The sequence below is a fragment of the Phodopus roborovskii genome, unplaced genomic scaffold (genome assembly GCF_943737965.1).
Source record: "Phodopus roborovskii unplaced genomic scaffold, PHOROB, whole genome shotgun sequence".
NCBI lineage: Eukaryota > Metazoa > Chordata > Mammalia > Rodentia > Cricetidae > Phodopus > Phodopus roborovskii.
Genome location: NW_026126418.1, coordinates 67,092,211 through 67,105,445, shown reverse-complemented (window position 1 = coordinate 67,105,445; position 13,235 = coordinate 67,092,211). Strand labels below are relative to the sequence as shown.

The 13,235-nt window shown below is 51.3% G+C and overlaps 1 protein-coding gene across 1 annotated transcript in view; it reads left to right on the top strand.

Annotated features, from left to right (window-relative positions):
* Positions 1-6,563: 6,563 nt before the first annotated feature.
* Ccdc187 (coiled-coil domain containing 187) overlaps positions 6,564-13,235 on the top strand; it is a 45,460-nt gene continuing 38,788 nt past the window's right edge. The window contains exons 1-4 of the mRNA XM_051183867.1: positions 6,564-6,706; positions 7,095-7,600; positions 11,124-11,222; positions 12,760-12,894. Coding sequence (XP_051039824.1) covers positions 6,564-6,706; positions 7,095-7,600; positions 11,124-11,222; positions 12,760-12,894 — 883 coding nt within the window. The remainder of the gene's footprint in view (positions 6,707-7,094; positions 7,601-11,123; positions 11,223-12,759; positions 12,895-13,235) is intronic.

The following is a 13,235-nucleotide window of genomic DNA, read 5'->3' as shown; positions in this document are numbered from 1 at the left end:
CTCCAGCTATAGAAGTGGCTTTTCAGGTTTTGAGCTTGGTATATTACACGCAGAAGTCTTGGGACCTTGGGCCACGTATGTCTGCCTACTCTCCTGGAAGATTTCCCTGGCTTCTCTCCAGGCCTGGTTGTTCTGTCCAATCTGCCTGTGGGTTAGCATTCTGGGGTCCTGCAGGCTTTCACGTCTCCAGGCGGCTGCTGCCAGAGGTAGGACTGGGGGTATGTCTGCAGCAGGCAACATGGACAGACCAAGAGCTAAATCAATATCACCACCTGCCGAAAGCTCTGGGCCAGGCTGAAGATAAATCACCACGGCCTTGGGGTGGGGGGCAGTGAGGGTGGAGGGTGGCTCAGGTGTATGTGTGCACAACCCTTCCTTCCCCAACTCTAGCTCTCATGCCTTCCTCACCTCCAGGGCTAACGGGGTTGGGAGCCCCAGGTGTAAACTACACTCTTCCCACAAGCCCGCATGGGGCGGCAGCACAGATAAGGTCCCTGACGTAGAGTTTCCCAGGTGCTACACAGGGATTTGGGGGAGGAGTCAGGGTTTCTCAGGCAACCCTTGTACAGGTCCGCCTTCCTCCCTGCCTCAAGCCTGGGCTCCTGCTCCTAGGCTTTTGCCCTTCCCAACCGGCCTTCCAGTGAGTGAGTACCTGGGAGGGGTCCTAGCAGATCCCTTCCCCAGGTCTCTAGGGGGAGGGGCAGGATCCCACAGAGGGTGTGGGACATGGTGGTATGGCAAAGGTGGGCAAGGCTTCTTAGCTTCCTCAACTTAGAGCAGTCTTGCCTCCATTCTGTAAGCTGCTCTTCACTGGACTCAGGCCCCACTGTCGGGAGCTCCCTGAACTAGACTGTGTCAGTTGGAAAGGCGCTAGGCTGTGCCGCTTGGCTGAAAGTCCCGCTGGAGGGAGGGGCTCTGTGTGTTGAGGACTAAAGCAGCACTGGATGGAAACCCAGAGCTGCGCCTCCCAGACGCCTTCTGAACCCTTCAGGGAGGGGTGCCCACAGACTCCTTTCAGAGTATGTTCCCTGCCAGGACCTGACTATTGCAAGCCCCTAGGAGCAGAGCTCTGAGGACTGTGGACTCCAGGAAGTCATACGGAAATGGGATCTCTTTCTTTTTTGTATGAATGTGGGTACTTCCCTCACGGCTACTAGCAAGGATCCAGAGCCTGGTGAGAGACCCAGGTGAAGAGCTGTTGTCCACAGAAGTTTGGGGACTACCAGTGGCCTGCCTGTTCAGCAGAGACTGCTGTTGTTGGCTATGACGGTGGGGCAGAGGGACAGTACTGGAAGGGCTGGCAGGCCTTCACTTCTTGCTGAGTAGGCTTGTGCTGGAAGTGGGTTGGGGGTTTCTTCTTGTTGCCTTCACTCTGTAGCATGGGTCCTCAGTCATCCACCTCCTTGGTGGGGCAGGGCCATGTCTCTTGGCTGCTGTGTCACAGTTCTTAGCTGCTTAGCAGAGGGGCTTTGCGGGAGCAGGCTTAAGAGGTGGGCTGGAGGAGCTCCTTGCATCTGTGCCTGCATTTCCTGCCAGCCACCTCCTGTGAGGAGAGGACAGCCGCGTGTCCACTCCACTTATCTGCTTCATCTCCATCCTTTCAGCACTCCCATCTGCCTCCTGAATGGCAGCCTCCGTCCCAAGTCATTGCTATTGTACTGGTTGGTTTCCACCCTTGCATCTGCCACCTCTGTGTGCCCTTTGTCCCCTGGGGCTCAGATCAGACAGAGGCATCAGTTGGCTTCCCTGGAGAGCAGTCTGTGTTGGAACAGGCTATGGGGCTAGAGAGAGAGGCTCACCGGATTTAGAAGTGCAAATATCTCCCCCACCCACCCCCAGCCACAGAGCTGGCCGGCATGTGTGTGTGTGTGTGTGTGTGTGTGTTACGTGCTATGCATATGATGTGCATGTTGTGTCTCATGGAAAAGAACTGTGCTTTATACACAGGGTGTTCCTGCCATCTGCCTGTTGTTGTAAACTGGGACCTCCTTTGACCTGTGGAAAGCAAGGTGCTTTTGTTAGAAGCCAGAGGCTCTGCTCCTTTCCCTGGCAGTGTGGTGTGTTCAGGGCAGGGCTGTGGCCGCTGCAGGTGTTGATCAGGCTACAGTCTGGGCAGTCATGTTGGCAGTTGGGTGCCATGCCAACACAAGGACGCCAGACTTGAATTGAGGTTGCTGTGGAGTGCTCCGAGGTATCAAGCCCCAGGGGCCCCTAGGATGGTGGGTGTGGTGCCCTGCCCCCTTCATGGTTCACTGACTGCCCCCAGACTGCTCTGGGGTTTGCTTTTCCTGGGAGGAGGCGGTGAGAAATAAACAATGGGGCTAATTAGAGTCATTGCAGGTTTCCAGAAGAAAGCCCCTCCCCACCCGCTGCCACCTGCCCACCCAGACTGTAGCCTAAACATAGCATATGCTGCAGGCTAAAGCTTGTGTGCTTTTCACAGTCACAGGGGACTGGGGGACGGTGCCTCTTGGGCTATGCTGTCGAGTAGCTGTCACTCTTAGCTGTGCCTGTGTGGTTCATGGAGGAACTGGACAGTGGGCTGTGCCCAGGCCAGGGTCTGGGCTCTAGCAAATTTTTAAGTATTATTCTATGCCCAGCCAGGTGAGCACCTTGTAATCTGTGCATTTCTGACATCCCATGAGCCCTGCTAAGGCGGGGCCCACTCTAGTAAGGAGTATACTTAGACTGAGAGCTCTGAATGACTTGTCTGAGGTCACTGAAGGGAGTCCCTCCTTCTGCTGGACAGAAGGCATGTGGCCATTCTGCTGGTTGCTCCTGTCCCTTCCCTGACAAGAAGTTGCACTTTAGGTGAAGTTACACATGGTCCACAGGTGTCTGCTGCTGCTGGCCACAAGGGTCTGGTGGATTGTAGAGAGGATTTGGTACCCTGGACTATGACCCTGTCAGGACCTTAGATGTGTGACTTGGTCCCTCTGGTACAGTAGACTTCATAAGACTGTCAAAGAATGATGCAACATCAAAGCCACCAGTGATGAGCACAGTGCCCAAGCCTTGCAGAGGGCTCTGTGAAGGCTACATTAAAGGAACATGGCCAGTGCTGGCTGCTAGCAAGGCTGCGCTCATCCCTGAGGAGTCCCTGCCCTTGGAGGGAGGCAGAAGGGGATCTGGCCAGTACCACCAATGTGGGACCAGTGTGGGGACCCCAGGCCCTCAGCAGGATGGAGGTAACCACCCTCCCAAGAGTGGTGAGGGAGGGTGCAGGAAGAAAGGGGACATGCGTGGCCTCCGGACCTGAGCTAGTGTTGCACATGGTTGGAGGCAAAGGGAATGATACATTAGTAAGGGCTGGGAGCCCAAGATCGAGTCATGAGGGGTTCAGACCTCCAGGCCTGAGATGCACTGGCGATAAGAGCAGGCCTGACCTGTGGGGGTAAGTGCTATCCTTTCCTGGGCTGCAGTTTGCCCCGAGGCCACAAAGCCTTGCTCCTAGTTACCCTAAGGCAGCCATAGTGCAGTTCTGCCCTGCCAGCTGCTGTAGCAGCCCTGGGCCAGGGCAGGCAGTCTGTAGATTTTATCCTGCTGGACTGGGTATCAGCAGAAGGCACCCTGACTTTGACCTTGGCCTGTGGTCCAATTTGGAGCTGCAGCTGAGGCCTCAGGGGTGAACCTGGTCTTCGAGAAAAGACGTGGCCGCAGCCTCTACTGCGCTGCCGTACGCCAAGGCTGAGGGAGACAAGGAAGGGCAGAGTGCCAAACTTGCAGTGGCATGGGAGGCACAGAGGGATAGGAGCTCCTGGCCTGCAGGATGGTGGCTCGGCTCCCGCAGGGTGGGTGGGAGCCAGCCTGCAGGGTGCTGCTGCTTTTGCACACTGGTTTTCTCTTTCTGCTCACAAGGCATTTGTTTCAATAGCTTAGTTTGAAGCAACAGTCAAGTATTCGTTCTGGCTAATCTGTTGTGTTTATGGTGCGGTTTCTTCCAGACAAGTCAAACCCCAGTTAGTGGAGACAGCTCAACCCCTAGGCAGCTTCCTGTGGGTAGGAGTGACAAAACACTGTCTCGTGGGCTCAGAACCACCCTGCCCCTCTGCCTCAGGGAGAACAAAACAGGACCTCACGCACTCCCTGGTGTGAAAGGTAACCATCATTCAAGGGTGTTGTGTGACAAAACTTTCCCTGGGGAGACATAACCCAAGTCTACTCACCCCAGACAGGGAGCCCAGGATGGACCAAAGTATGGATACCACCAAGTCCAGCTTGGTGAACCAATGAGTTTTACTGGTGTTACTTACAGTAATACAGCTGAGGGGCTGCTTATAGGAGCAGAAATGACTCAAAGACAGCTACATCACCAAGGGCCACCCCAGCATAGGTGACAGCTCACAAAAGCTGATAAAATGGAGCACACTGCACAGCCTGCAGGCAGCTCAGCAGGTTGGAGAGTGTCCTTTCTTAGTGACTCTGGTCTGAAAGTTCTGCTTCTCGAGGCAGCTGTCTTTTGAAGTGAGAGAAGTCTTTTATTGCTCACCCTGGCAGCAGGGACCTAGGAAATCTGGTCAGTTTCAGGGACTTCCTTAAGTATTTTGAGTTGTTTACCTCACAGCTGAAAGAGCTTCTCTTCAGTTTGTAACATTTCAACCTCCGCAGAAACTGTTACATAACAAAGGTTCAAGCCTCTAGAACTTGGATAGCCTTTGTACTTCAGGGCTGCCTGGGCCCTACCATTTTAGAGGCAGCAAGGTGGGAGACAGGGTAGCAAAGGCTACAAAGGGCCATCTGCCGAGGCTCTATGGAACACAGAATCCTAAACCAGAGCTCTCTAAGCCCCCAGAGTTGTGTGGTCATTCCCTGCTAAGATCCAGCTTCCTCATGTCCTGGCTTGGGCTAGCATGCCCCAGTCTGGTATAATCCTATTGCAGTTAAATAAGGATCAGGATAAACAAATAGGCTGAATAGATGTTTATTCAGGGAGAAATAACTTACAACCTAGACAGAAGAACACCAGCAAGTTCCACTGGATGCTCTCCTCTCCTCATCTCATCAGCAAGAGAGTGTTCTGGCTCCTCCTCAGACCTCCTTCCACAAGTCACTTCCGCCCCTGGCTCCACCCTCCAATGGGCGTGGCCAGTGCCACAGAAGGAGACAAAGTGAATATCCCTCTACATAATCCTACCTGGCTTTCTAGTCAGAGGTACACACCATCTCTTGGAACATGTTTGGAAAAGTCTAGAAGGCCTACATGTTTTCCAGATACGTAAAAATATTTGAAGCCACCCCGCTCATAGAGACCACCGATCTCTTGCAAATGTCATCAAGGAACATATAGATGGGGTCTGTTCCAGTCTGCCCATGACAGCAGAAGAGCTCAGGCAGGACTACTGTAAGCCAGGGCAGTCAAGGCAGAACCATGTAGTTACTACTGCCAAGAGGAACACACATATGGCTGTACTGAGGCGCTAGGTAGCAGGGCTCACCCTCCACATCCCCCTGCCTCAGCCCCACAGCAATATCAGATCCCTATCCTGAGTGTGCTATCTTGCAGATCTGCTAACATCCAGTTAGAAGGCCTCTTCTCCCTCAGCCTTGGGGAGAATGATAGATGGAAAAGCTTGCACCAGGTCTGTTCAGGGCCCTGGGCCCTGGACTCAACTCTGGGTCCTATCTGTTGCGTACCACAATGTCCTGGCTATGAGGGAGCGCCTAGGAGCTGGTGGGGGTAGCCTCCCCTCACAATCAGGCACTCTGTCCCTGGATTGCTATCTTCTGGGATTTGTGTCCCCATTCCTAGATCAGGTCCTTTAGTAACAGTCTCAGGACTGAAGTGTATCTCAGTGGTAGAGGCTCACCCAACATATACAATCCCTGTGAACTATCTCCAGCACCGTTAAGGGAAAGAAAGGTCAAGTCTTCGGTATTTTTCATGCTGCTCTAGTCTTCTGTTCTCTGGGGACACTTGCGAAGAAAAGCCCCAAGCCTGGTAGGATTCCTAATCTTGACCACACCTTCCCTTCCCAGCCAACAGGAAGGAGGTGAGACACCAAAGGGCCTGTGAGGCACTCACAGTCCTCAGGGTGGGGTGCGGTCCCTGGTGTCCAAGGTTATCCTGCTTGGTGCTGAGATTCAAGTCCTTTGTCTTTTGAACTGTGCTAAACACTGGGTTTACCAATCACAGAACCCTATCCTTCCCCCCATATTGACTTCCAGAAGTCTCAGATGAATGTCAGCCTCTAGAATGTCAGGGCCAGCTGGATGCCCACTAGAGCCACAAGTAGGGGTTGACGCCTCAGGCTGTCACTCAGTGACACGGGGTTATTATGCTGTCATGGGCCACCTGGAATTCTCTCCCACCCCATGAGAAGCAGACCCATCTGGAAGTCCCACAGCCATTGTCTACCCAGGGTTAATACTCATTGTCCCTACCCACCTTCAATGACTGTCCCGAGGGCCAGAGGACCCATACTAGACAGTACCCAGAGCAAGGCAATAGCCAGTCCGTGATGGGTGCTGGGTGGTAGACCTACAGGCTACCATGTGACTAAATTCTTAGACCGGGGCCCCCTGGTGGTGTGGCTTGTCATCCATACCCTTCTGCCTTGGCTGCAATGGCAACCCCGGCCATGGGTGTGCTGCCCACCTCCCGAAGGGTAACCCTGCAAACCTGTCCCAGGAACAGCCAGCAAGAAGGTCTCTACTCCCTCAAGGCCTCAAGGAGAACGGCCCATCAGAAGGCCAGCACCAAGGCCAGGTAGTGTTTGTGTGGGCTTGGACAAGACTATTAGTACTGCTATTAGTTGTGTGGTCGCCTTCCCCCAGGGGCATCTTTGTGGGAGGTAGGTAGATGTGCCAGTTGAGTGTGTGGGTCTCTGGCCAAAACCTGCTTGTGTGTTTAGGGTTAGCCTGGCTACTAACTTCAGTTTTTTCATTCATAAATTGAACTTACCATGACACCTATGTTAAAAGGTTGTAGTTAGTGTCTGAGGGAGAATGTCACAGCATCCACACAGTAGGGGCATTTTCTGGTCCCTCCTGTCTTTCCCAGGCTGTGAAGTAGAAACAGGGAGAAGGGGTTCTGGGGATTACAGGACTCCACCCGAGATTCTGCTCTGACTGGTTGTGCTGTTGCTCTCTCCAAGGGAAGAAGTGTTCCATCCACATGCAGCCAAGGACAGCCTTCTGGACACGCTGAGGTGGCCTACGCTTTCCCAGCAGCTGGGGTCTCTTCCGGCAGTTCCCTATGTGGCCTGGTCTGATTATATCAAGGAGCCGGACCCCCACATGAAGGACTGCAGCCTGCCAATGTGGTCTCCATGCTTGGACACCAGGGATGTGAACAGCTCAGTGTCATCTGGCCGATTCTCTGGTTCCTCAGGGGGGCATGAATCTTGTGCACTTTCCCATGGGCCTTGGAAAGAAAGGCCACCCCTGGTGTTGGGGCCCCAGCGTCAGCCCAGGAAGAGTAACCCTCGTCTGGAGCAGTTGAGGGACAAGATCCGAGCCCAGGCACAGTGGCAGGCTAGCTGTGCCTCCCTGGGCACCTCTGTCCCCTCTAGTGCCTCGTGCCTCTACAAGAACTCTTCGACAGTGCTGCGACGGAAGACCCCCAAGGTGACAAATGCTGTCCCGGTGACTACCAGCCCAGGTCAGTGGTTGCTTTGCCCAGCTGGTTAGACCACAGGCTGTGGGAAAAGAGGAGAGCTGGTAGGAAGGTGATGTTCCAGGCAAGGCTATGGTAGTGACCAAGGCACACAGAACAGACAAGTGGGAGCTACATGTCATATGTTCCTAAGGCCCCCAAAGAGGTTTGAGGTCTGGGATGCCAGTGCAGCTTGGGGTGGGGCTTCTGAGCTGAGGTAAGTATGAAGAAAGTTCATTATTGTATCAGGAGATGAGAGGGGTAGGGCCTTGGAACAGACCCAGAGGGCCTGTGGGAGGTGTAGAAAAGACCTGCTGTCCTGGGAATGGGGTCTTGGTTTTGTCTCTGCAGCCATAGGGGGTATTTAAACAGGCCTGGCACTGTCAGGCTAACCAGTGTGGGACTTAGAAGGCCCACCTACAACCCATAAGCAAGACAGGTGGTTTTCTGGAGCTTCCTGTCAGGGATGCTAGAGGCTAAGCAGCTGATCAAGGGTTTCTCTAAGTGGGGAGGGATCTCCTTTCTAAGGCTGTAGCTTGTTTTCAAGAAGCTACTTACCATTTTAAAAATTCATTTCATTCGTGTGTGTGTGTGTGTGTGTGTGTGTGTGTGTATGTGTGAGAGAGGGAGAGAGGGAGAGAGAAGAAAAGGGAGAGAGAGAGAGAGAGAGAGAGAGAGAGAGAGAGAACAGCTTGTAGGAGTCAGGATCTCTCTTGTCACCATCCATCTAGGGAATAGGACAACTCTTGGCAGCAAGAACCTTTACCATCTTTAAAAATGTCCTATTCATTATAGACATCTGCTCCTTGTTATGTAGCCATCACCACCAGCCTTCTCTAAAATGATCCATCCTTCATATTCAACCCCAGCAGCCCCATCCCCTCCCCAGACCCTGGAACCTACCTTCTGTTTCCAAACCCCATGGGTTTGATGACTCTGGGCACCTCATAGAAATAGGATTCCACCAGACTTGTCCTTTTGTGCCTTTTTTCAAGTACATTGTTTTTAAAGCACAGTTAAATATAGAGGAAGAAACAAAACTCATCAGCAGTCCCCATGTGCCCCCCCCCCCAGATTGCCCTGGCCAGGTCTTTGAGGACAAAATATCTGAGAAAAATTACCTGGAAGAGGGGGATTTTCTTTGGTTTGTGTTTCAAAGGGCTCTGTCCATTGTTTCTGGGCCCACTGTGAAACAGAGCATCATGGTGCAAGGGTGTGGCAGATCACAACTTGCACATGTGGTACAGGGGCATGGAGGAGCTGATCTGTACACATAGTGCAGGGGTGTGGTGGAGCTGATCTGCACACATGGTGCAGGGGTGTGGTGGAGCTGATCTGCACACATGGTGCAGGGGCATGCCAAAGCCAACTGGCACACCGTACAGTGAACAGGAAGCAGAGAGAGTGAGAAAAAAAAAAAAAAAAAAAAAAAGAATCCAGGGACAAGAGGTACCCTGCAAAGACACACTTGGTCCTTGTATCATAGTCTATTTGGTTAGAAACCCATCAATGGTTTTTAATGCATCCCTAGAATTAGCATCTGGTCACCTCAGGTAGTGTCACCATTTGGTGACACAGGAGCTTTTGAGACCTTTTATTATCAAAACCACACCATTCTGCCCTGGACTCTGAAGGCTTATCTCAGAGTAAATGTCCACTTAGTCCATCTTCAAGAAGCTTAAAGGTTCTAAAATTGCTAAAAGGTCCTATCAAACTTTCCTCCGAGACTCCAGGCAGAAAGTTTTGTTTTCCCAATATACAATATGAGCTAAAATATCTATTTCAAAAGAGAATAAGAGGAACATCAAATGTATTAGGGCCAAATTGAGATTGAAACTATTAGGGAAAGTATAACCTAAAGCTTAAATTTTTAAAAGTTTTTTTTTTTTTAAATGTATGTAGTGCTTTGCCTGTGTATCTGAATGTGTACTACATGTGTGCCTGGTGCCCATGGAGGCCAGAAGAGGGATTTGGAGCATATAAACAGTATGAGCTCACATAAACACATCAGTATGAGCTACCTGAGGTGGGGCTAGGAGCCAAGCCATTATCTTCTGCAAGAACAGCAAGTGTACTTAACCACTGAACCATCTGTCCAGTCCCTGTAGTGTGTAGGTTTGTGTCTGGCATTCGGGGTGCATGGCCTTCGACAGCCCCACCTCTAAGCCCTACTTGCTGCAGCCTCCACGGTCCCTCTCCTGGGATGGCTGTTTTTCTGCCTGCATCTTTCCTCAGCGAGTCTGCTGCCCTGGAATCTCTAACTTCCTGGGGTCTTCTTTGCAGCTTAGACCTCACCTGGAGAGCTTCAGGCTCCATCCTTCCAAGGGCAATACATTTACAGGGATCTTGACCTTGCCTCCCAAAAGACTTTGCTTTGAAATCTCAACAGGAGCCTCCACGAGCTCATTATCTCTGAGTTCTACGTGCCTCAAAACCAGACTCATATAGACAATACTAAGGTCTCCCACCAGCTTAGCAATCAGGGGTCCACTTGGACCCCTTTGGCTTCTGAGGCCTTTGAGTGCCTAGGTGTTCCTCCACAAGTAGGATGTCCCAGCAGCTCTCTCCTAAAATTAATCTTCATCAGGATCATCCTCAGCTCCAACTGTACATAAGGCTCTTTTTGAGCCAAACCGAAGACTTTTCCAACCCTTATTTGCTTCTTGCTTCTTATTTTCACTGTAAACCTGGCTAAAAGGCAGTGATACCCATGCTATATCCTGAACACTGGATTGCTTTGGAATTTCTTCTGTGAAATGAAATGGTTTATCACTTTTAAACTCAGCCTTATACATGGTCTCAAGAGTGAAGACAAAATGCAGAGAAGTTCTCTGCTATCATGCAGAGTTCTCGAGACCCAGACCCTCAAGAGCTCAGACTTTACTGTTTACATTGCCTTCTGGCCTTCTGAGCTTATGCCAAAGTCACTTGTCAACCTGAGATGTACAATCACCTGAGAAATAAGCTTATGAGATATGGTCTTTAAAAAATAATCCTGTGTGTGTGTATGATATATGTATATGATGGGTATGCATGCCATGGCAAGTGTATGGAGGTCAGAGGGCAACTTTGTGACTTTGTTCTCTCCTTCCACCTTTATGAGGGTTCTGTGGATTGAATCAGGTTACCAAACATACATGGCCATGTGGTTTTAGCCCCTGAACCTTCTTGCTGTCCCCAGGATTATCTCAGTTGTATTAACTGAGGTGCCCATTGTAGGTGACACCATTCCCTGGGCTTGGATCCCAGACTGTATAAAAAGGAGAAAGTTTGCCTGTGAGATGGCTCTGCTCATAGTTGAGAAAGCTTCCAGGGCAAGATGTTTATGCCAGGTTTGATGAGAATGAAGTGTGGCTTCTTATCAAGTCACAATGGAATGTGTCTAGATGGCCTTGAGAGATGTGTTTTCTGGCCTGAGGTATTGAGCAGAGGAACAATTTAAAGGCTCTAAACTGGACCTCCATTCTGGAAATTATTTCATTCTGCTCTCCTTCTTCTCCTCCTCCTCCTCCTCCTCCTTCTTCTTCAGGTCCTGGAATTCTTCATGCAGCTGAATATAGAAGCAAGGACAGGGCACCTTTCAGTCTGGGACAGGAGCTCTCAAGGATTCCCCAGCACCATGCTTCAGGTGAGTGGCTCTAGGTTGGATGCTGACATAAGGACACTTATGGTCAGAAAGAAACCTGGCTAGAAAGGGGTCACTCAGAAGTTTGTAGATACCCTGACATTCTTAGGAGCCTGGGTTCTCATTCTTTGCCTCTCAAGTGAAGGAGTCAAGGTAGGAATGTAAAGCAGGGACTGTCTCCTAGCAAAGACATCCTCTGTACAGAGGACAGGCCCTTTCCACAGCCTTGTAGGCCAGCCCCATTCTGAACCTACACCTCTAGGTCCCTGCCAGCCCTAAGGCTTGTTGTCCCATTTTGTAGATGGAAGGCAGTACTCAAGATGACCTTGCCTGGCTTAGCCCTGGGGTGCTAAAACATGGGTGTTGGGTCAGAAGACTTAGATCATTACAGCTGTTGTTTTGATCACACTTCTGATTAGCAATAAAGGAGCATGGATGGAGAGGTGGCAGGAGCCTCAACCCTGCCTGAGGATGTTGGGCTCAGGGGCTGCTGGATGTTGTGTAGTCACTAAGGAGGTTTTGTAGAGAGGAGGGGAGGTGTAGGAGCACAGGTGCTTTGGGACTCCCCCAGATCATGTAGACCCTGGGCATTTGGGGCCTCCAAGTTCTCCATCTCAGGAGAATAGGAGGGTTTCTCACAGAAGGAGGAAGTGGTAAGAGGCAGATCGCTAGCAAAGCTAGAATAAAGGCTGGTCAGAATTCCATTTGGCAGCTACAGCCACGGGCATATTAGAGGCACACCCTGCCTTGTGATTGTGAGTCAATGGCAGATGTAGACACGGTCCCAAGCTGCCTGATGGGCAGGTCAGACAGGACCTTCTTTAGCCTTGCCTTTTTTTTCTTCTGTCTTCATGAAATCCTGTTCTAGCAGCTATCAGATAAGCCATCTTTTCTTCCATACCACGAGTGTGGCTACTGGGCTACAGGTCAAGTTCAGAATGCAGAAGGCACAGTCCTCCCATGCCCATTGGCCCCCAGCTCTTGGCTGTCACACGTTCCTTCCCTCTTCCTCTGGGAGCAGGATATGCAGGAAAGCCTGTACCTTCTATTCTGCTTCCTGTCTCTGTAGATCTGACTACACTGGGCATGTCACATGACAGGAATCCCACAGGACATGTCCCCCCACCTCCACTTCCTCCTCTTGTTTCCTCTTTCTTCTCCTCTTAGTCCTCTTCCTCTTTCCTGTTTAGACAGGACCTCTCTGTATAGCTTAGGTTGGCCTTGAATTCATCCTCAGCTTCAGTTTCCCAAATGGATGAGTCCACCGTGGTTGGCCAATAGACTTGCTTGTAGGGCTTTGAAGAGGCTCTCCCCCACAAGTGTGATGTCACCATGTCTGTCAGTCTCCATCTTTCTTCCCTGGTAGGAGCCATGTTCTGGGCAAAGATGCTTTCCTGGAATTTTGGGGCTTGGCTCATTTAGTCATTCATCCACTCATCAAGCATGAACCCAGGCCCTAGTGTCAAGGTGAGCAGGTTGCTTACTTGCAGGTTGTCTGATTAAGATTCCTCATGCCCTCTCTCCTCCTCTCCTCTTTCAGTTCCAAGGACAAACAACAAAAGGATCAGAGGTGCTTCATACAAAAGAGAGATCCCAAAGCTATCCGTCCCACGCAGAACTGCCAAACGCAAAGGTGAGGTTTGCTACTTGGCACCAGAGTCTGCGAGTCTAGCTGGTGAGGGTGATGCAAGGCTCTTGATTCTGTGTTGGGGATATTGGCTGCCAGCTCTGCCACATGCAAGGAGGCTTGGGGGCCTTGGAATCTGAGGTACCTTCCTGTGAAGTGGAAGCCCACAACTCCCCAGGTGGTGTGAGCTGTCCTTTAAGCGCCTGCAGACTGGAATGACAACAAGCTGTTTGGCCACACTCCAAATGTTCTCAGCCCATTGCTCTTCAGAGCAGAAACATGCTGGAAAGATGGGGGACTGTAGAAGCCCTGCCTCTCCTCTTGTCTGAGATGTGTTGACACTTTGCTGCCCTTCTAGGCAGGTATCCTGGAAGAGGATGTGCCTTCCT